The sequence below is a fragment of the Coenobita brevimanus genome, chromosome 110 (genome assembly GCF_032717465.1).
Source record: "Coenobita brevimanus isolate Jiangsu-jjx chromosome 110, ASM3271746v2, whole genome shotgun sequence".
Taxonomy (NCBI): Eukaryota; Metazoa; Arthropoda; class Malacostraca; order Decapoda; family Coenobitidae; genus Coenobita; species Coenobita brevimanus.
The window spans coordinates 43,347,040-43,371,317 of record NC_137063.1 but is presented as its reverse complement, the minus strand read 5'-3'; the positions used below and the strand labels follow the sequence as shown (position 1 = coordinate 43,371,317).

At 40.4% G+C, this 24,278-nt stretch overlaps 1 protein-coding gene and 1 long non-coding RNA gene across 5 annotated transcripts in view; one reads left to right on the top strand and one right to left on the bottom strand.

Moving 5' to 3' along the window:
• The first annotated feature begins 9,071 nt into the window (after window positions 1-9,071).
• On the top strand, window positions 9,072-16,402 carry LOC145417312 (uncharacterized). Of its 2 annotated transcripts, none has more exons than XR_013900492.1 (3): window positions 9,072-9,101; window positions 14,991-15,220; window positions 16,042-16,402. It is a non-coding gene; the product is annotated as an uncharacterized LOC145417312 (long non-coding RNA). The 2 variants fall into 2 exon arrangements; XR_013900491.1 differs by lacking the exon at window positions 9,072-9,101 and adding an exon at window positions 9,366-9,462.
• Blos4 (biogenesis of lysosome-related organelles complex 1 subunit 4) overlaps window positions 15,422-24,278 on the bottom strand; it is a 28,330-nt gene continuing 19,473 nt past the window's right edge. For 2 of the 3 annotated variants that reach the window (XM_080285984.1, XM_080285986.1), the window contains 2 exons: window positions 22,754-22,909; window positions 15,422-15,788 (listed from right to left, as the gene is read on the bottom strand). In XM_080285984.1, coding sequence (XP_080142110.1) covers window positions 15,660-15,788; window positions 22,754-22,909 — 285 coding nt within the window. In that variant the 3' untranslated portion in view covers window positions 15,422-15,659. Of the gene's footprint in view, window positions 15,789-22,749; window positions 22,910-24,278 lie in introns of all 3 variants that reach the window. The other variant, XM_080285985.1, reaches the window with a different exon arrangement.

Genomic DNA, 24,278 nt, shown 5'->3' with positions numbered 1-24,278 from the left:
TTGCTCACCTTTATTATTTGTACAGGGGTACAATCACAGTATAGTTATATAACAACATAAATCAGCAGACTTACTGGTATGTATGTACATACAAAGTTGTGTTTCAATACAACTCTATATCAACATTAATCAGCAGAGACAAAAAAAAAAATAATAATAATAATAATTTGGTTTTACGCCAGGTATCCCTGAAGGGCTAAGGCGTTGCCCCTGGGTAGAAGACTTTTGGACTGGAGCGTGTAGCATTTTATGACCGGATGCCCTTCCTGATTTCTACCAATGACCCTTGGGTGGATTCGATCCTCCGACCCTTCGGTCAGAGCGGAGCGCTCTAACCCACTGAGCCACGGCTGCTACAGACACTACATGCATAATTCTTTAAACAGTACATGACAACTCACAGCCTCCACTTCCAACACTCCCTCCTAACCAGTTGGCAGGATTTAAAATGTGATATAAGAACAGCAATTTAAACATGAATTACATCAGCAATTTTTAATACATTAAATGGCATGTCAAAAATGCTTAATTTCAGTTGTATTGTTCACTTATTAAAAATACACAGGCAGTCCTCAACTTACGACAAAGGCCCCCATACAGGCTTCACAAGCACTTTCGAGATGCAACCGACAGCAGTTGTAGTCATCAGTGGTGGCGTTCCCGAGGATCGCTCACACAATAAACTGATTGTGATGCCAGCGGTATGAATAATGGCACTGAATGTCAAATTAATAATACTGTACAGCTGTAATAAACTGCTGTGTCATCAATATTTGAATGTACTGTTCATTGTTACATGTTGTTGTTTACAGATTCTTTTACTACAAAGATATATATATCACACTGTATACAGTTTGCTACCAAGGATGCACTTGTTTCATCTCAAAGCCAAGCCTACAGCCTGTTTTCTATGTGATGCTAAAGGAATGTTCCATAACGTCAAGGTGAGGCTGCTGTGCCAACGTGATGGCAGCTGTGACGTTCATGGAGGAATTGTTTTTATTTGTTTATTACTGCTGTTCTGTAATTATTTAAATACTCCTCTATATTCTGAGTTAGTTATTTGCAGTATTTATGCATATTATTAACTATAAAAGTGTTTGCACACATGTGTGACTGTAATGTGTATAGTACTGTATGTCAAACTTCTGACAATACTGTACTGTATAGGCATTTTTGCCATGTGACTGATCCATCAGAACACAACCTTGTCATAAGTTGAGGACTATCTGTATTTAAACTGGCAGCAACAGAAAAATAAACATTAAAGTAAATACACAGGTAAACTTATGTTGGTCAACAAGCTGGCTGGTAACTATATAAGTAGGTACATGTGGAGGTAGGTTAACTGATGAGAGTACAAGTAAATATGTAGGTGTGTAAACCAACAAAGGCTACCTAGTAAATATGTATGTGGGTAAACTGATAAGTATACAGGTAAATATGTATGTGGGTAAACTGATAAGTATACAGGTAAATATGCAGGTGGGTAAACTGATAAGTATACAGGTAAATAAGCAGGTGGGTAAACCAGTAAAGGTAACCAGGTAAATATGTAGGTGGGTAAATTGATAAAAAGGTAATCAGATAAAGACAGTTGCATGATTTGGTGAATGGGCAGGTGGGTGAATAGTGGGTACCAATATCACCACTACCAACACCAGTTACCAGTATCACAATTACCAACACCATCACAATTACAACCATCATGAACAATCTTTACAACTACTAGCACCATCACAAACAGCTTTTACAACTGCCAACACCATCACATTTAACAGGATCACAACTATCATCACCACCACCACCAATACCTCCACTAAAATTATCAACATCACAAATAATGAGGGAGACCAATTCCTGGCATAAGGTTATCAGTAACTGTCGGTCCATTAATAACAAATGAACCCATCATAATACACCAACAGAAATTATCAAAATCAGGCCAACAATCACCACCCGAACTATCCCACACATTTCCTGTGACAGCGTGGACAGCCGCCACTGGCTGACCAACACTGACACGTGCTAGTAGGTTGACGCCTTGATAAAAATGAACGAACAAACGTGTATACTGTACTGAACAACGGTAATATCCCCACCCCTTGTCAAGATATAATCTACGATATTTGTGTGTGTGACACTGACCTATATCCCTGATACACACATACCTCCAGTATATCCCTGATACACACACACCTATATCCCTGGCACACAGCATTTACCCTACCCTGACAATGATCTGTAACCCTTTTCATCTTAGTTGATGGCAAAGTGTCTTCAAACAGGAGGGCAGATTTGACTAACAACCAAGGAGACTACTTCCTAACTAAATAACTAAGGCTCATCATATTTCATGCAACCACAACCTGGTAAACAAGTTGTGGGAATGGACCAGTTCTGTCGGATAACTACAAACCACTAAAGTATAACAGGACTGATGATCAGGTGCCAGGCACACAAACCCTAACCATCATTCAAATTAATTTCTTCTGCCATCACACCACCACCATCTTAACACATTATATATAACACCACCACCACTATCAAAACATCATTGAATGGGCCTGGTACAAACCATTAACAATGTCTAGAATAAACCATTAGTAATATCTGGTATGTCATAAGCAATGCCTGATATAAACCATTAACACTGCCTGATATAAAGCATTAATAATGTGTGGTATTTTGTTTATAAATAGTACACAAACAAGGAACCTGCCTTACTGTAGCAGCAGCACATCAAACACCAGTCCATCAGATTATTATTTGTTACTGATGTGCAATGTAAAGAGCCCCAGCAACACTCCAATGGCATAAAAGCTGCACACATCTTGTTGCCATCATGAAGCCAGGATGTTGAGTTGTGGTGACTCCACTGCTGATGATGGACAACACTGCACTGCAAAATATTACTAGTTAATGATGCAACACTTATATTATTACCACCAGTCATAAAGTCCACCTTCATTATAAATCTCTCAAAGTTCATAAAAATATCTACATAAAAGTTCCACTGTCACCCAGTAAAGCTGATTTGACAGTTTCCTCCGGTTTACACTATTATATTATTGTTTTGTACTCAGTGTGTGGTACTAGAGGTGCTTTTTTGTGGAGGCACTGTTATTTCCCTCACCCTCCTCCCTGTCCCTTGACAGTGGGCTGCAGGAAAAAGACAAGTTTAGCCTGCAGTCCACCAGGTTCACATCCAGATACGGCCAGAATCACATCATCATCAAATCCTGTGTTGCCCCATGAGGAGCATAGAAGTCCGGGGCTAGGCAAGTTGGTCCTGACATTTAAAACGAGTGACCAGTCTCACTCATCCCTGAGTGGCATTACGTGGGATATAAATCCCAACCACCCCTTGGATATAAACCTACACAGAATCAATCCAATCGGAGTGCCGTAATTACCCACTAAACCACCAGGTGCCATAATCTGGTTATATGGTCATCACCCAGCATGGTAAATGGTTTCCAGGTGTACAGGAAATCATTTGGGTTGTCACTCAGTGTAGTCACACACATACAGAAGATGAAAAAATGAAGGAAAGACTTAGAAAAGAGGAAGGAAAAAAAGAAAAAAGGAAGGGAGGAAGGGGCAGGCATCAGAGAACACTACATCGAGTGAGTGGATAGGGAGCACCCCCACCTACCACAATAATTATATATACTGGAAAAAAAAAAAAAAAAGTATGCTTATTAATATTTTTCTCAACATAAATGATTATGAACTGCACATTAATTGTATGTGCACGTTACTGAAGGTAAACAGGTTATCCTTGTGGCCAGTGAAATGGACAATACTTCCATAGCTTATTTAGTCTTATGAGGCTGATCACTCATCTTAAATGTCAGGACCAATTTGCTTAGCCCCGGGCTCCTACGCTCCTCATGGGGCAACGTAGGATTGAATGATGGATGGATGAAATCCTAGCCTAACACACACACACACACACACACACACAGGGAGTCATCCGAGGCAGATGTCCGACATCGTCGCTCCGTACCGAACCAACACGGCCAGTGGCATTACCTAAATTAGTATCTTTGTATGAGTCAAGCTCTGTACCAGGTTAGACTAAATGATTTTTCATTATTAAAAGGAAAAAAAAAAAAAAAAGTTTAAACAAGACTTGTTCAAACAGAAAAAAGAACCATGAGGAAAAAATGCGCTGAGTCAGCTGGGTTTGTTTAGACTACAGCAACACGGGGAAAGTGTACATACTCTGTAAGTACATACTCTGTTCTTTTAGTATTGCAAAATGGATACATACTTTAGTAAAACAAATTTGGAAAAGAAAAGGGATAAAGTAAAAAGCAAAATGATGATTTCTACCAAGAACTGGTTGAAGTGGAGACTCACAATAGACTGGTTGAACGTGTACACAAACTAGAAATGGCTTTCAAAAATGAAATTGATGAAATAAAGAAGCAAATGCACTTGCAAAAGGAAGAAATAGAAAAACTAGGAAGGGAGGCCAATAAGAAAGACACAACCATCAGTGAACTAACAGTGGAATTGAGTACGCTTAGGAAGAAAGTGAGTGAAATGGCAAGTACAGTAGTCAATCATGAGAGTGTTATGGAAGAGTTCAAAAATGACACAGAGACAATTAGGCAAGCAAGCAGTCTTATGGACCAGAGCAGTGATACTGAGAAGATAACACAGGTGAATGAAGCTGTGCAAAGCTACAAAAATGATGCAGAAACCACGTATGCTGAAATGGTGAAAGTAAAGAAAGACTTAGAAACAAGGGTGGAGGAAAAAAAGCATTAAAAAGGAAGTGAAAAGAATAATCCAAAACAATCCAAGGTTAGTCAGAGATTCAGTAAAGATAAACAAATCTATAGTAATCACTGGTATGGAAGAGGAAGAAGTAAAAAACAAGATCACAAGAGACAAAAAGGAGATGGCAAATGTAATGAGCTTACTGAAAGAAGTATCAGAGGAAATCTGTCGTAAAGACACAGAGGAACACAAAAGGTTGGGGAAATACGAGAAAAGCAAGACAAGACCTCTAAAGGTGACTTTCCAGAGTGTAAACACTGTGGAAGAGATACTAAAAAATGCAAAGAATCTTATGGAAAAAGAGGAGTTCAAAAATGTATGGATAAAAAGATGCCTAACACAAGAGGAACTGGAATTACTGAAAGAGAAAAGGGAGGAAGCAAAAACAAAAAATAAGGGAAGATCAGAAGAGGAGAAGAAATTTTTTTTACAAAGTAATTGGATTGCAGGTACGAAAGTGGTACACAAACAGGATGGAAGAAAAAGGAGGAAGGTAGTAGAACCATGTCATGACAAGTATATAAACAAGATGATAAAGTTGACGTACTCAAATGTGGATGGAATGGTATCTAAATTACTAGAGATGAATGATTGTCAGAGAAAATGAACCACAAATGATATGCCTAACTGAAACAAAATTAACACCAAGGCTATCCAATGAAATACTAAACTTAGAATACAATATATGGAGAAGAGACAGAAATTTAAAAAAAGGAGGAGGAATTATAATATTAACTAAGAAAAATCTAAAAGTCAAGGAAATAAAACTAGATATACCATCACAAGTAGAACTGATTGCAGTAGAGATCAACACATCTGAAGGTAAAGTATTTGTAGCCAATTTGTACATGCCACCCAGATCAAACACATGGGAAAGAGATGAATATGAGGACCTGGCAGAGAGTACAATTCAGAGTATAAGATCATTACTACATAAAATGGAAGAGAAATCGGAAAGAATTATACTAACTGGGGACTTCAATACAAATATAAATTGGAATACTCTAGATATAATTAGCCAAGAAAGCTGTTGGGACCAAAAGCTCCTGGATCTCGTACAAGAGTTTTTCCTAACTCAACATGTGAGGGAAACCACCAGAAAAAGAGGACTTGATGTACCTTCAGTGCTAGATCTAATATTTACTAGGCAAGAAAATGATATTGACAGTTTAATATATCACCCTCCACTCGGCAGAAGCGATCATGGAGTACTAAATTATAACTTCAGGATAGCATATGACATAGTAAACAGCAATGACAGTTACAAAAAGAGCCTAAACTATAAAATGGGAAATTATCAAGACCTAAAGAAGTATTTCTTAGAAGTTGATTGGGAAAATGAGCTTAGAGGACAAGATTTAAATGCTGTATATAAAAAATTCTGTGAATTTTATGAAATAGGAGTCCAGAAGTACATCCCACAGCACAAAGAAGCAGATAAGAAAATACAGAAATGGTTCAATACAGAATGTAAAAAATCAAAAGAAAGAAGAGATTTGTTGTGGAATAGATACAGAAGACACAATAGTGAAAGGGCGTATAATAATTACAAACAGGCAAGAAACGACTATACAAGAATAAGGAGGGAAGCCCAAAAACAGTTTCAGGAGGATATAATAAATAAAAGTTGTGATCAACCAAAGCTGTTTTACAGCTATATCAGAAGCAAAACCAAAGTAAAAGATATAATACAATCCATTACGGACCAGGGAATCACTTATACACAAGAGAAAGATATTTGTGAAGCACTAAATAAGAATTTCCAATTAGTTTTTACAGAAAAAAAAAATTTTGAGAGGGACTATGTGGAACACGCATGTCCACATACTACCAGATATACAAATAGCAGAAAAAGTAATACAGGAGGAGTTAAGTAGATTAGACAGAGGAAAAGCAAGTGGTCCTGATGAAGTTTCATGTTGGGTATTACGAGAATGTGCAAAGGAGTTAAGTAAACCATTATTTTTAATTTTCAAGAAATCCTTGAGTCAAGGTAAACTACCTGATATTTGGAAAAAAGCAAATATTGTCCCCTTATTCAAGAAAGGAAATAGACAAAATCCACTCAACTACCGACCAGTATCACTGACCAGTGTTGTAAGCAAGGTATTAGAAAAGCTTATAAGAAAAGCTTGGGTAAATTATCTAGAAGAACACAGTATGGTAACAGAAAGAGAGTTTGGCTTCAGAAAATCATGTTACTAATCTGTTGAGCTACTATGACAGAGTAACAAACACAATACAGGAAAGGGAAGGATGGGTGGACAGTATCTATTTAGATTTCAAGAAAGCTTTTGACACAGTACCACACCAAAGATTTTTATGGAAACTGTACCATCAAGGAGGAATTCGAGGCAAACTGTTTTGTTGGATGCAAGACTTTCTCATAAAAAGAGAAATGAGGACAGTACTAAGAGGAAACTACTCATCATGGAAAGAAGTGACTAGTGGAGTACCACAGGGTTCAGTGCTGGCACCAATCATGTTTTTAGTGTATATAAATGATATAAACAGTAACACTGGAAATGAGAGCTATCTGAATATGTTTGCAGATGATGCAAAAATACAAAGGAGAATTACTAACACAGACTCTTGTAAAAAGCTACAAGAAGAATTAAATAAACTTCATGAATGGAGTAGTAAACGGCAAATGGAATTCAATGTGGACAAGTGTCATGTAATCAAGTTTGGTAAAAGTGGAAAAAGACCTGATTGGGATTATTAGTTAGGAAATAAAACCCTCTACACATCAGAAAGAGAGAAAGACCTAGGGGTGATTATCAATAACAGACTATCTCCGGCTGACCACATCAGCGAGAAGGTGCGGAACATGTGTACACTGCTTGCAAATATGAGAAAAGCATTCACATACATAAATGAAGACATGCTAAGAAGGATAATATCATTCATTAGACCAACCCTGGAATATGCATCAGTAGTCTGGAGTCCTCATCTCAAAAAGCATATAGACAAGATTGAAAAAGTTCAAAGGGCCGCTACAAGATGGATACCAAGCTTAAGGGACCTAAGCTACGAAGAAAGACTAAATAAACTGAATCTACCAACACTACAGGAAAGAAGGAAAAGAGGTGACATGATAATGCTATATAAATGCATATCAGGGAAGGAGAAAATAGACATAAATGATTACTTAACATATGGAGAAGCATCAGCAAGAGGACAATGCAAAAAACTGCATAAGAAGAGAGGTGATAAAGACGTAAGGAAATTCTGTTTCCCAAACAGAGCAATTGATCAATGGAATGCACTACCGAATGAAATAGTGTGTGCCAAAACAATTCACAAATTTAAGGATATGTACGATAAATATGGTTTAAGACACGGGACAGTACGAGCTTGACTCATTCCTGTAAAGATACAATTAGGTAAGAACACCTGTGCTGGGATCGGCAATCCCTTTCCCCCTGTGACCTCTATTTCCTTACCCAACATTCCTTCCCACTCCTGAAGGACTCCCCATTTCACCTGTCCCTTGTTTCTTTCCTTTCCCTCCGTCTTTGTGCCGTGATCTGTAATCCCTTTCCCCTGTGACCTCACCTTCCTTACCCCATCTGCCCCAATACCGCCCCCAGCCAATATCTACCCCCCCCCCCTCAAACTTCCACTGCCTTCTGTTATACGAGTATATACAGGAAAATTAATGTGGTGTATATTCTGCAATTGTGTTCTGAGGAAGCCACAGGGCGACACGTCAATACACACTAAGTCCCTCATCGGTGTTCTTTCAATCTGTCAACGAACTGTGAATCAGATACGAAGATAATTTCCAACACTTCTCCCTGCCGTTGATTATATTTCAGGTGGTCCAAGCTCAGGCTCTAATCTGCGCAAGCGGTGACATCTGGTGAAGCTTATTGTAATTATTGCATACAGCAGCAGGCTGAGAATCTCAAACTTACATATTTATATAGACGAAATATGAGGATTATACGTATAACTCTAAAGTATGGCGATCGTTCACTTAAGGTCATTAGGCAATTATGTAAATGCCAATGTCTCGTATGTAGCCCTATGTTAAACGATGAATTGAAAGATCGTACATCGCCTGATTCGCGTTTCAATATATTTATATTTTTTCAGTTAATGCCCACTATTTGATGCCATATTTTACATTTATTATAAAAACAATAAACCACCATCACTTTTAAAACTCTTATAATTACACGACTAGTGTACTTCCTAAATAACCTGGTATGTAAATAAATGACGGGGAATCGTCCTGACGGCGAATTGTCTTGTTATTCTTGTGACGGCGAATTGTCCCGACACCACACACACACACTTAGGTAACTCTTCCAGAGTGTAAACACTGTGGAGATACCAAAAAATGCGAAGAAACTCATGGAAAATGAGGATTTCAAAAATGTATGGATAAAAAAATTTCTAACTCAAGAGGAACTGGAATTACTAAAAGAGAAGAGGGAGGAAGCAAAAACAAAGAACGAGGGAAGATCAGAGGAGAAAATATATATATATATATATATATATATATATATATATATATATATATATAAATATATATATATATATATATATATATATATATATATATATATATATATATTTTACAAAGTAATCGGATTGCAGGTTCGAAAGTGGTACATAAACAGGAGGGAAGAAAAAGGAGGAAAAACCAAGTCATGACAAGTTTGTAAATAAGGTGATTAAGTTGATGTACACAAATGTGATTGGAATCATATCTAAATTCTTATAGAGATGAATGATTATATCAGAGAAAATGAACCACATATAATATGCCTAACTGAAACAAAATTAACACCAAGGATATCAAATGACATCCTAAACTTAGAGGAATATAATATATGGAGAAGAGATAGGAACTTTAAAAAAGAGGAGGAATTATATTAAGAAAGGAAAATTCAAAAGTCAAAGAAATAGATATACCCTCACAAGAACTGATTGCAGTAGATTTCAATACATCCGAAGAGAAAGTAATTGTAGCCAATTTGTACATGCCACCCAGATCAAACACATATGGGAAAAAGGCGAATATGTGGATCTGGCAGACAGTATTATTCAGAGTTTAAGAGCATTACTACACAGAATGGAAGAGAAATCAGAAAGAATTATACTAAGTGGAGATTTTAATCCATCCATCCATCCATCATCCAATCCTACATTGACCCATGAGAAGCGTAGGAGCCCGGGGCTAGGCAGTTAGTCCCGATATTTACGATGAGTGACCAGCCTCACTCATCACTGAGTGGCATTACATGAGCAATCAACCCCAACCATCCCTTGGATATAAACCTTCACCGGCTCAATCTGACTGGAGCACAATAATTACCCACTAAATCACCAGGCGCCATAATTTGGTTATATGGTTACCACCCAGCATAGTAAATGGTTTCCTGGTGCACAGGAAACTACAAATATAAAATGGAATATTCTTGATAATTATAACCCAAGAAAGCTGTTGGGACCAAAAGCTCCTGGATCTCGTGCAGGAGTTTTTCCTAATGCAACATGTACAGGAAAGCACCAGAAAAAGAGGACTCGATGCACCCTCAGTGCTAGATCTTATATTTACTAGGCAGGAAAATGATATTGACAATTTAATGTATCACCCTCCATTTGGCAAAAGCGACCATGCAGTACTAAATTGCAACTTCAGGATTGCACATGACATAGTTAACAGCAATGAAAGTTACAAAAAGAGCCTAAATTACAAAAAGGGAAACTATCATGACCTAAAGAAGTCTATCTATCTATCTATCTATTGCCAGACGCCTCAATCCCGTTTGGGGTGGCCACAAACAAATTGCCTCCAAGTCGCCCTGTCCCCCGCCATTTCACTCCCCTGCTCCCAACTCACACCCCCCTCTCTCATATACCTCTCCACCCCATCTCTCCATCTCATCCTCGGCCTCCCCCTCCCTCTTTCCCCCTCCACCTCACTCACATACACTCTCTTCGTCAGTCTTTGACCCTCCATCCTCTCCACATGGCCAAACCACCTCAGTGTGTTCCTCATAACGCTTCCTATCACATCCACATCAACACCACAACGCTCCTTTATATCCTCATTCGTCAGCCTGTCTCTCCATGTGACTCCACAGGCTCCTCTTAAATAACTCATTTCCACGGCTCTCACTCTGGACTTGTGTCCTTCCAACAACGTCCAAGCTTCACTTCCGTACGTTAGAGTTGGTATCACAATACTGTCATGTAGTAACTTTTTCACTTCCATGCTCACTTCCCTGTTTCTTATCACTGCTTTCAAAGAACCAGCAACCTTTCTTCCCTGCTGTACCCTTTCAAGCACTTCACCCTCCAAACCTCCATCCTTACTCATCACACTACCCAAGTACTTAAACGTACTCACATTTTCCAATTCCTCACCATCCAACCTCGCTGTACATTCACTGACTTCACCTCTCTCAAAGACCATCACTTTACTCTTCCCTACATTCACCTTTAGATTCCGTTTCTTACACACTCTCTCAAACTCATCCACCAAGCCTTGCAGCTCCCCTTCGTCTTCACTCAACAACACGGTATCATCTGCAAACAACAGTACAGGGAGTTTCCAAACACTATCCTCTCTCACCATGGCCACTCCAACATCCACTACCCTACCTTGTACCTCTTTTATTACCCCATCCATGTACAGATTGAACAACCATGGAGACATGACACATCCCTGTTTCAACCCAACTTTCAAAGAGAAAAATTCACTTAGTTCACCATCCACACGCACTGCAGCCTTCGCACCATCGTACATACTCTTCACAGCATTCAGCAACTTCCCATCTATTCCATATATTCTTAACACTTTCCACAATCCTAGTCTATCCACCCTGTCATATGCTTTCTCAAAATCCATGAAAGCCGCATACAACTTCTTTCCCTTCTCTAGAAACTTTTCCACTAAAGATCTGAGAATGAATATCTGATCTACACAACCTCTTCCCTTCCTAAAGCCTCCCTGTTCTTCTCCAACTAATTTCTCTGTTCTTTCTCTAACTCTGTCAATAAGTATCCTACCATAGACTTTTCCTATTACACTAAGAAGACAAATGCCCCTATGATTACCACACACTTCTTTTTCCCCTTTTCCTTTGTACAAGGGAATAATTATACCTGACTTCCAATCCTCCGGGACTCTACCTTCCTCCCAGGCCAATCTGCACATCTTCCACATCCATTCTACTACTATCTCTCCCCCATGCTTCAGCATTTCACCACACACTCCATCAATTCCTGGGGCTTTCCCTGATTTAACTTTCTTCATTGCTTCCACAACTTCTATCCTACTGATTTCTTCCTGTCTTCTCACCTCCCTCCTTCTTCCAGCCATTCCCCAGCCACTTATACTTGCATTACTTCCATCCTCCACGTTCAACAATTCCTTAAAGTGTTCTCTCCATCTGCTCACTATTTCTCCCTTCTTCACTAGTAATCTACCATTTTTTTCTTTCACTTCCCTGCTAACCTCACTTCCACCCTGTCTTACTCTCTTCACAACTTTCCAGAACATTTTCTTACAGTCCCTCCACTTTACACTCAAATTCCTTCCAAATTCCTCATCCACTCTCTCTTACTAATCTTTTCACCTCTCTCAAAATATAACTGTCTCTTCCGCCTCTCAACTTCTTCCACGCGCCTATTGTATGCTTTCTTCTTTTGTGCCACAGCCATTCACCTCTTCATTCCACCACGCTGTTCCTTGCACCCCCTTCCGTCTTCTCTTCCTCCCACAAACCACATCACATGCTGCACATATTTCTTCTGTAAATATCCTGCACACACCTTCCACGTCCCCCATCTGGTCCAATTCATATTTGCCCAATCGTTCCTCCACTTCTCTCTTATACTCTGCCTTTTTCTCATCCTCTTGTAACCTTTCCACTCTCCTTGCAACTACTCCTTCCTCTCGTCTTTCTTAGAAAATGATTGGGAAATGGAGCTTATACGACAAGATTTAAATGCTATATATAAAATATTCTGTGAACTTTATGAAATAGGAGTCCAGAAGTACATTCCACAGCACAGAGAAGCAGAAAAGAAAATAATGAAATGGTTCAATACAGAATGTAAAAAATCAAAAGAAAAAAACGATTTGTTGTGGAACATGGTAGATACAGAACACACAATAGTGAGAGAGCATATAACAACTATAAACAGGCAAGAAACGATTATACAAGAATAAGGAGGGAAGCCCAAAAACAGTTTGAGGAGGATATCATAAATAAAAGTAGTGATCAACCGAAGCTATTTTACAGCTACAACAGAAGCAAAACCAAAGTTAAAGATAAAATACAATCCATTATGGATGAGGGGATCACCTATACACAAATGAAAGATATTTGTGAAGCACTAAACAAGAATTTCCAGTCAGTTTTTACAGAAGAAAATAATTTTGAGAGGGATGTCAATTTAGCTGGGGGAAAAAAAGGGGGGGGGGGGGAAGGGGGAGAAAAGGGATGAAGAGAGGCATTTAGGATACCAGGGTGATGAAGGGCTGAAATGCGTGCTGTTGATGATTAGAGAGGTTGCTGTTGTGGTCCCAGCTTCACCTGAATGTGAACCTGGTGGACTTTAAGAAACCAACCATTTCAACCAAGAGCTCCCCATAATCTTTTGCTGAAGTCATGCTGATAGTTTATCCAAACACAGACCTTTAAATGATCTTGGTGAATGGATAACTGGAAGGGAGAACACAGTCACCCTCCTGCTTATGTTGCAGGAAGTATGAAACCGCTTACAACTTCAGAGCAGATGGTGGGTGCTGGGGTCACCACTTACATGTGCTAATACAGGGTTCCATCCTCCATCCCATCCTTTCTTGTTGACTTTTGTGGTATGTGTGGAATAAGTCGATATAATTCAACCACCCTCATCTAAAGTTGCGTACTGAAGGACACTTGGATTTTAAAAAATAAAAATAAATAAATAATTCTCATATTTATATTCATATGCAGTAAAAACTTTTTGCTTATGTGTTCTGTATCCTGAGCCTAATCCCTAAAGAGCTACTACACTCAACTAAATATGGGATATCTATAGCATGAAGGATGAATGTTCTCAACTGATCCCTGGCTTAAGTTCCTGCAAAGACAATGAATATACTGAGCCAAATGTGGTGACAGTGAAGTTAGTGGTGTCTCTCACCAACCATCCTCTAAATATGCATGAGCCCATCATCAACACTGTACTTTACAATACAACTGTGGACTTTAGTTATGCCAAACTAGTTAACTATGTCACATTGCCAATGACGTTATCAATTTTCTAAAACCAAAAACACTTCACTATGCACTGTCTTGGAAAGTTTCTCTCTTTAACCTTAATGAAATCTGAGCCCTAAAATGCATCCTGTTAGATGCACAGGCTAAAGAAACTGCATACATAAGATGTCCAAAAGTTAAATGTTCACAAAGGTTCATAAAATTATAAATATATATATATATATATATATACCATCCACTCACTCGATGTAGTGCTGCTCTCGGGTGTCTGCCCTTTCCTCTCTTCCATCTTTCTTTCCTTCCATCCTCTTCTGTCTTTCTTTCCTTCATTCTTTCCTTGTTCTTCTGCCTACGGGTGACTTTAAACTCCCTCTTCTGTCTTTCTTTCCTTTATTCTTTCCTCTTCCTTCTGCCTGTGGGTGACTACAATGAGTGACAAGCCAAATGGTTTCCTGTACACCAGGAAACCATTTACTATGCTGGGTGGTAACCATATAGCCAAATTTTGGCACCTGGTGGTTTAGTGGGTAATTATTGTGTTCCAGTCGGATGAGCCGGTGAAGGTTTATATCCAAGGGGTGGTTGGGGTTGACTGCTCATGTAATGCCACTCAGGGATGAGTGAGGCTGGTCACTCTCATCTTAAATGTAAACCAACTGCCTAGTTCCGGGCTCCTACGCTCCTCATGGGGCAATGTAGGATTGGATGATGATGATGATATATATACACAATACCCTCGCATCCAAGACAGTAATATTGTCACCTGAGGGTCCCGTCTAGGATGAGAAGTGTCTTGGACCAACACAAGACCTTATGAAAAAAATTAATGGTCACAAAATCTTCGAAAAGTGCCCCTAAATACATCAACCTAGACCTATTTTGGCACCAAAACAAATTTCCTCACCTTGAAAGTGTGTGTTTCTGAGCTTGTTATCCCCAGCACTGTAGCTCAATTATCTCCAGATTTGTTGCCTGAGCTAGATGGCAGCGCTTCAAGGGGCTAGCAGACGGTTTCCTAGGCATGGATATGTAAGGAGAAGCAGTAACCTAGGAGCAAGTGCTGATTGGAACATGTGGTAAGCGTGTCCACGGTGCTCTGGTGTGGTGGTCATCACGTGACCAGATGCCAATATTTTATTGGACAACATCGCAACCACATCACTCTCCTGGGCACAGGAACGGTGTTGAACCAGGTGAGACCATCAAAGCTGTTTTCTCCTCGGATTTGGGTCGTTATGAACCGCTGGTTCTGTATTGGACACATGCAACCGTATTACGGCAATATATTGGATTATTATTTATGATCTCCGTCTTAGATGTGAAACGTCTTGGACAAACCCATCTTGGACGAAAAGGTACTGTATACAGTTTACATATACAATATATATTACTCAGTTTACACAATGAATTACGCAATAATTTATATATTATAAAGTACAAAAGTAAACATAATGTGTGCTCAAAAAATGAGTAAGCAACCATTCTGATACTTGTACACACTGCAGGATAACAATGAAACATATCCTACTCAACATGGTCTATTCACTAACCAACAAGGATTCCTCTCTCTCTCTCTCTCTCTTACACACACACACACACACACACACACACACACACAAAACCAAGAGTTCTCTACTGAATATCAGGCAGAGGATTAGAATCCATGGCTGAGGTATCAAAATAATCCTCAGTTTTAAAGATCTCTATAGTGGATGGCATCTGTACTGGAGATGATAACTGGGCTGGCAGTTGGTCTCTCTTCTGTAAACATAAACACAAATATACAATTAAAGGTGTTGCAATAAGTTAAGGGACTGAGAGTAATTAACTAATTAGATATGTGCAAAACAGAAGTGTGAATTATCAGTGTCTTAGTAATACGTACACTCAAATTTCCAGCCAATTTTAATGACTTTAATTAGCAGTTATGCATATTAGGATATACAAATTAGTCTTCTTACTAATACTCTTACTATTTCATTCACATACACAGACTGTAAAAATTATATTTCAGAAGTGTCTATGAGGGAAGCAGTACAGCAGCCCAGGAAGGTGGATGGAAAATAGTATATGTGTGAGAAAGCAAGGTACAAAACTTAGGGATGCTGAAAAACTGACATAGGATCAACATGGCTGAATGATGCACAAAACAGCAGAACCTCATTCATCTGCAATGACTGGGGCTCTAGCTCTGCCAAAATAACAGGTCTGTCACATTATTCAGTATGCAGAATCCTCCCTCCATAAACTGGCAAATTTGCCCAATATGGTATGCAAAGTATGCCAGAATCACACACACACTTTACCTTACTCAACATTTCTGTAAAGATTTAAGTGTTGTTTCAAAGTAAAATATGAATAAAGCTCCAGTGGCAATTAACCCCTTGACTCTGATGACACATTTTTTTTCTATTCTTGTTACCACCAAACCTTTTTATTCAACTTATAAAGAGCTGGTACCGGTACTGTTATAGTGAAGGGTTTAATGAAGCTACAGTACATCAAACCTTTCATGCTCAAAAGGCTTCCCTGAAGTTGATTACAACTGCCTGGAGATTGCAAGAATATAATATAATAAAAAAAAGGGATAATTTGCACAAGGTGTGACAAGGGCTCCGCCAGCATAGATTGTAGGGTCGGGGTTAGATGGGGCTCGAACCTGTGCTAGAGGGTATAGGGCACTGCGGTTCCCAGGCTGCTGCTTTCGCCCAATAGAGAGGGGCCCGAACCTGTGAGTAGCGCCCTGGGAGGCTGCCCTATCAATGGGTGTATAATGGCAGGACAGTTATAGTGCCAAGGCACACTTGGAGGGTGTCTATGTAGGTGTCCTAGCAGGGTGCCCCGAGGCCACTACCACAGCCACTGCAAGGCTGGTGGGCTAGGGGTCCCACATCTATTGCCAGGGCCTGGGACTGTGCAGTGATGGGGCCTGTGACATGTCTTTCCCCTTTATTACTTTTACTGATTATCACCAAGTTACAGAATGAAATTCAAAGCAAGCCTGAAGACATTAATTCACCCGGAGGGATCAGAATGGCACTGAGGAACATGGGAAATTTGAGGGGTAGAGCGGGGGAAGTGGTTGAGGCACTGAGTAGGAGGTGGGTGAATGTGGGATGTGTGCAAGAAGTCAGGTACAGGGGTGAATCAGCCAGAAAGATCGCTGGGAGGGATTGTTATTATACGTTGTTTTGGCAGGGTAGAACAGATGGATATGGTGGAGTGGGTGTGTTGGTTGGGTAGAAATGGGTGGAATATGTCATGAAGGTTATGAGAGTAAGTGATAGGATAATAGTAGTGAAAATTTTGTTCGGTGAGAGAATGGTTGCATTCATATCGGAGTATGCTCCACAGGCAGGCTTGGAAAAGGTAGTGAAGGACATATTTTGGGATGACTTAATATGTGTAGTAAATGGTATGGGGGATGATGAAATTATAGTTTTGGAAGGGGACTTACAATGGTAATGTGGGTGAAGCAGCTCTAGGACATGAAGGAGTACACAGAATGAGGAAGGGGAAAGGACACTTGAGTTTGGAGAGGCAATGAAAATGGTTGCGTGCAACACACATTTTAGGAAGAGAGACAGCAGGCTGATTACATTCAAGTCTGGGGGAAATAGCAGCCAGACAGACTATTTCCTAGTCAGGAGGGCTGATATGAGGTTAGTGAGGGATGTTAAAGTTATATGGAGCTAGGAATGTGTGCAGCAACCCAAGTTATTGATATGTGACATGGTGCTTAAGGAGCAGGTGATGAAAAAGAGGATCTATATACCTAGGAGGAAAATATGGAGGGTGAAAATCCATGCAGTAAGAGATGCCTTGTATAGTGACATGAGGATAGTGGTGGTTGAACTGGGAGACGCTGACAGATGTGTTAATGAAAAATACATAGCCCTCCAGAGCAACCTCTTGAGAGTTACTGATTCAGTATGTGAATGGACAAAAGGCCCACAAAGGCATAAAGTAACTTGGTGCTGGGATGAGGGTGTAGAAGCTGCAGTTAAGGAGAAAAGAAGGCTTTTCCAGGAATGGAAGAAGGGTGGTGACAAAGAGGTATACTTGGCTGCCAAGCGTAGAGCTAGGTAAGAGGTGTACAGGGCGAAGCCTGAGTCACAGAGACTTTTACTTGATAACTTAAATTGTGTGGAAAAGAAGAATATGATATTTATGGAGGCAAATCAAATGAAGAGGGGGAACAGGGATACCATAGTTGAGAAGTGAGTGATGAATGATGAAGGAAGGGTAGTGGTGAAGAGTGGGGATATTAAAGACGCATGGAGAAAGCATTACAGCCGGCTTTTGAATGAGGAGTCTGACTGGGACAGGGAAGATTTGGAGCCAACATATCCAGTGTTTGGCCCTTAGCCTTTGATTGACACTGCTACTGTGAGCAGGGCAATAGGCAGGATGCAGATGGGGAGGACAGCGAAAGTGTCTGGGTTGACTGTTGAAAGCCTCAGGAGATACACAAGTGAGGTTAATCACTGACCTGATAAATACGATTATTTGTGCTATCCTTGATCGCCCACCCCAGAACCAATCATGTTTACAGCCGCTCTGCTCTCTCTATTCCCATTCATCAGGCTTTCAATATATTCTTTCCATCTGGTCCTTACTTCATCTCCATGGGTTAATAATCTACCACCTACAGTACATCCTTCACATCATCACATTCCTTTCCGCTTTCACTTCTACATTTCCGCATCTTTTTCCAGAATAACTTCCTATTTTCAGAGTAGTTAGCATTCATTTTTCTTCCTTGATCATCATTTACCTCCTTCTTTTTCCTCTACACTACTCACTGTACGTGCTTCTTGCTCTCAATGTACTCATGATTGGTTTTGAGGGTGTGCGGAGAAGGAATGCACTGCAAGGAGACATGACACTCGCACAGGTGAAGAGTGCTGTGAAGCGGCTGAAATGGGAAAGCGGCTGGGGTTGATAAGGTGTATGCAGAGATGCTTAAGTGTAGTGGAGAGAGTGGAATGAAGTGTTTGCTGGAGATATGTAAGAAGGCATGGATGAGTGAAACACTGCCTGCAGAGTGGAAAAAGGCTATGATTGTACCCCTGTACAAGAATAAAGGTAGGCGAGGTGAGTGCAAGAATTATTGTGGCATAAGTTTACTGAGTGTGGTAGGGAAGGTATATGGAAGAATTATTACAGAAAAAGTAAGAGAGATATCAGAAATCCTAGAAAGTGATGAACAGGGTGGCTTTAGGAGTGGAAGAGGATGTTTGGATCAAATATTTGCAGTGAGACGGATAGCAGAGAAGGCTTGTGAGAAAGACCATAAGGTGTTTATGGCATTCATGGATCTGGAAAAACATATGACAAAGTAGACAGAGAGGGATTGAGGAAAGTTTTGCACATGTACAGTGTAGATGGTAAGCTGCTAGGAGCTGTGAGGAGTTTTTATGATGGTAGCGAAGCATGTGTAAGGGTTAATGGGCATCTGAGTGAATGGTTCATGATCGGTGTGGGCGTGTGACAAGCCTGTGTGATGTCCCCATGGTTGTTCAATATATATATGGATGAGGCAATGAGAGAAGTAAAAACACGAGTAATGGAGAGAGGGATGGTGTTGGTAGTGAATGGTGATGGATGGAATACTGTATCTCAAATTTGTTGTATGCTGATGATGCAGTATTGCTTGCAAGTACCGGACAAGAACTTGGTAGGCTAGTGCAGAGTTTTGCTGATGTCTGTGAGCATCGTGCCTTGAGAGTAAATGCAGAAAAGAGTAAAGTGATGGTTATTGAGAGAGAAGGTGACTCCCAGTGTGATGTTACAGTGAATGGAGAGAGACTGGAATTGGTGACAGAGTTCAAATACCTTGGTACAGTGATAAAAGAGAGAGGAAAATGTCCAAAAGAAGTTGAAAGTAGAGTGACACAAGGAAGAAAAGTAGCTGGTGCAATGAAGGCCTTGATAAGAAACAGAGGCTTGAGTGTTCCAGCTGCACGAGGTTTACATGAGGGAGTGTCAGTGCCAACTTTAACATATGGATGTGAGACTATGGTGTGGCATGAAAATGAAAAGTCAAGAGTAAGAGCAGTGGAGATGGGACTGCTGAGGAATGTATGTGGAGTACAGAGGGTGGATAGGATACGAAATAATGTGATTTGTGAAAGATGTGGAGTGAGGAAGTCGATGGACACAAGAAATGAAGAGAGTGTACTGAAATGGTATGGTCATAGTGGAGAGAATGGATAAAAACAGTGGTGAAAAAAGTATATCTGAGCGAATCTGAAGGAGGGAGGAGGCGAGGTAGGGCAAGGAGAAGATGGAGAGGTATGGTGGATGAGTGTGCGAGGAAGAGAGGTTTGGAAGTTGATGAGGCTAGGGAACTGACAAGAGATCGAGCTGACTGGATGAATGTTGTGAGAAGTGCATGATCAGGGATTTTGGCACCTCTTTTAACGTGGCAGTGTCTGGACTGACTCAATCAGATATACTTATGTGAAGCTACAGAATGTGGTGACTGTCTCTGGCGTATCCGACAGAGCCAGGATTCTGGAGGCTTGAATGGTGAGTGAATGGAAGCATGGCCCACTGGATTGGGCAAATTTGGGCTGTCTGGACACTGCTACTCCTGCCCTTGGGTTGGAAAGGAGGTCTGGATAATGATGAGGATGATGTGCTGTCCTTGATGATTGGCTGAAGAATGTAACTGTAAATATGTACAAGGGGAAGGGTGGTGTCCTGGAAAGAGGAAATTATAGACTCATAAAGCTTTTAGACCAGACAATGAAGGTAATGGAGAGAGTTCTAGATGGTATGATCAGTGAAAGAGTGAATATTGATGAGATGCAGTTTCAGTTTTCACCAGGCAAAGGGACCACCGATGCCATATTCATTGTTCGACAGCTTCAGGAAAAATATATAGGAAAGAAAAGGGAACTGTACTTTGTTTTTGTTGATTTCAAGAAGGCCTTTGGCACAGTCTCTAGAGGAGTGGTGAAGTGAGTAATGAGAAAGCCTGGGATTGAGATGTGGCTGGTTAGGGTGGTTATGACCATGTATGTGGGCAACTGCACCCAGATAAGGGTGAATGATGATCTGAGTGATGATTTTTCCGTGAATGTTGGTGTGCACCGGGGGTCGGTTTTGAGTACCTTGTTGTTTATCATGGTGCTTGAAGTCCTCTTACGAGACTTCAGAAATGGACTCCCTTGGGAGATGTTGTATGCTAATGATTTGGTGCTGATTGCAGAGAATGAATGAGGGACGGAGGAAAGATTTAAGAAGTGGAGAGATGGTATGGGGCACAAGGGCTTAAGAGTAAATGCAGATAAAACAAGAGTGATGGTCTCAAGGGATGGTGGCAGTAGTGTCAATGAAGAAAGAGAGTGGCCATGTGCGATTTGCAACAAGGGCATGGGAAGTAATTCCAACTTGTGCTGTGTCTGTGATAAGTGGGTGCATAAGAGATGTAGTGGTATTTGAGGTAGACTGCAAGACAATGCTGATTTCATGTGTGCGATGTGTCCGGAAGAGCATGTGGACTTTGTCAGGCATGAAAGGATTGAACTTGTTGGTGAGTCTCTTGAGTGTGTGGGAGAGTTTTGTTATTTGGAAGACATTACGAGCTGGAAGTGCAGCTGCAGCTAGCTCTGTGACTAGAGTGATGAGAGGCTGGGAGAAGTTCTGGGAGCTGTTGCCTCTCCTGACATTGAGAGGGCTCTCTTTATGTGCTACGAGATCTTTGTATGCAGCATGTGTTAGGAGTGTATTGCTGTATGATTGTGAGACTTGGGCAGTAAAGGAAGAGGACATTCACAGGCTCAAACATACAAAAATGGCTATGATTTGGTGGATGTGCAGTGACTCCCTCAATGTGAGGCCTGGGGAGGCTATGTTTATAATGGAAGAGTTCAGGGAGATGATGGGATTGGAGTGTATTGGTGCTGTGATGAGGAGAGGTAGACTGAGATGGTTTGGGCATGTGGAGAGGATGGGGAATGATAACTGGGTGCACTGAGTTAGAGGTGTTAATGTTAGGGGTAGGGTTGTGAGAGGTAGACCAAAAAAGACCTAGAATGAGGTCACTGAGTGTGACCTCAAGGATAAAGGACCGAATAGGGAAGCTGCCAGAGATTGAGCAGCATGGACAGCTGCCATTTGGTGACCAAGGCTGACGCATGCAAGAAAGTTGGAGACTTCAAATGTGAATGAAACGAACAAAGTAACTGTACAATATTTACAGCGTACCTTTTTCTGTACAGTACATTATAGCAGCTGTTTTAAGACTGATGACCCCAGTTACATTCAGACATTCATGATTAATTTCATCAACCCAATTACTTTTCATTCACATTAAGCTACCACCAGACAATTTTATTAAGTTTTTCGAAGGATATCCAATAATTTACAAAAGGGTTTACTGATGGCTATATCTAAGCCCTTTAATTCATATATCTAAGCTAAGTAAATGCAAATGCATCTTGAAGCAGCAACAACAAAGTAAAAATGCCATCAGACTGGAATGGTTAATGAAAACTGTATAGAATTTTTAGGTCATTTTTGTATCAGGTCTTTAAAATTAACACTGTGTGTGTGTGTGTGTGTGTGTGTGTGTGTGTGTGTGTGTGTGTGTGTGTGTGTGTGTGTGTGAGAGAGAGTGCAAGCAAGCATGCATGTGTGTGTTTTTTATGATTCAAGTGCTACTTAATCTACTGAAACCCAAGCATTCTTGGAAATCTGCTTTCTGTTTAACTTACAAAGAAGAGAGGCTTGATAACAGTGGTGAAGGAATGACTAAGGCCCAGGTCAGCCTCGGCCTGTGCAACAGCATTCTCCATGGAAGACAGATCGTTCTTCACTCTGGCCACCAGTGCTGCAAGCTGGTCCACTGTCTGGAAGGTCCGCTGCAGGCTCTGAAGGATGAAATGGAAAATTAATGCATGTGGAGATTATTTACTTTAAACCGGTGCTTCAGTGCTAAAGCTGGTTCACAATCTAGAAGGTCTGCTGCAAGCTCTGGAGGAAAGAAGGACAAGAAGAAAAGGGAAAATTTGGAAATATGGAGATTATTTTCATTAACCCCTTAACCGCGGGGCGTCACTTTCGTGATGCTTGGGAGCAAGGGATCATGCCGCGGGGCATCACTTTTGTGATTCTGTGTTATTTTGAATTTGCCAGGGCTTTCAAGTGGTGGCTTGTATCATCTATCAGTACTGCCAATGTCCAACACTAGTCAGCACTCCTAATCTCATCTGTACTCCCATCCATTGTTGACAATTTAGCCATTTCTACCCATTCTTGACTCCCCTCCCTACCTCCCCTCCATTACCCTATCCTCTCGCCTGCCCAGCCATGCTAAGCTAAGTAAATCTTCCCTGGAAGTTTTCACAGATTTCATCCATTGAAATAAGCCCTATGCCCTATTTTTATACCAAATAATATATACAAGAAAGAAATAAGGTAAGTGAGAGTGCCATACACCTAGAATTGGCTAATTATCACCTGACAACACCTCACGTGCACTCGTTCGCTAATTTTCGCTGTTTATTTCCCCTTGAAATATGCCGTATAATCTATTTTCGTAATAAAAATACATATATATAAGAAAGGAAGGGAGAAGCCCAAGTGATATTTACATTCACCTGGAACTACCTAATTATTGCAGGCCACCACACTGTATTCTACGCTAAGTAAATCTTCCCCGGAATTTTCCACTGATTTCATCCATTGAAATAAGCCCTATGCCCTATTCTTATACCAAATAATATATACAAAAAAGAAATAAGGTAAGTGATAGTGCCATACACCTGGAATTGGCTAATTATCACCTGACAACACCTCACATGCACTCGTTCGCTAATTTTCGCTGTTTATTTCCCCTTGAAATATGCCGTATAATCTATTTTCGTAATAAATATACATATAAGGAGGGAAGGGAGAAGCCTAAGTGATATTTACATTCACCTGGAACTACCTAATTTATTATGTATTGTCTTGGTTTCCTGCCAATCATTTCACTGCTATATATTAGTCGGTCTCACAAGGCTGAAGTTGGTAGTATTGCACGCACCCTAGCCAGGCGGCAGGAGGCCACCACTATCAGTTCACTGTCGTCTTTCAAAGTGAAAGTACGTCTGATTCGCTCCTGCTAACTTCCGCTGCTTTTTAGCCCCATGCAAAAGGCCCTGTGACCTTTACCCCCTACTAAACCTCATGTGGAAAGAGATAAAGGGCTGACAACTGATAAAGAGTGACTACGATCATTCTATTGAGTAAAACAGT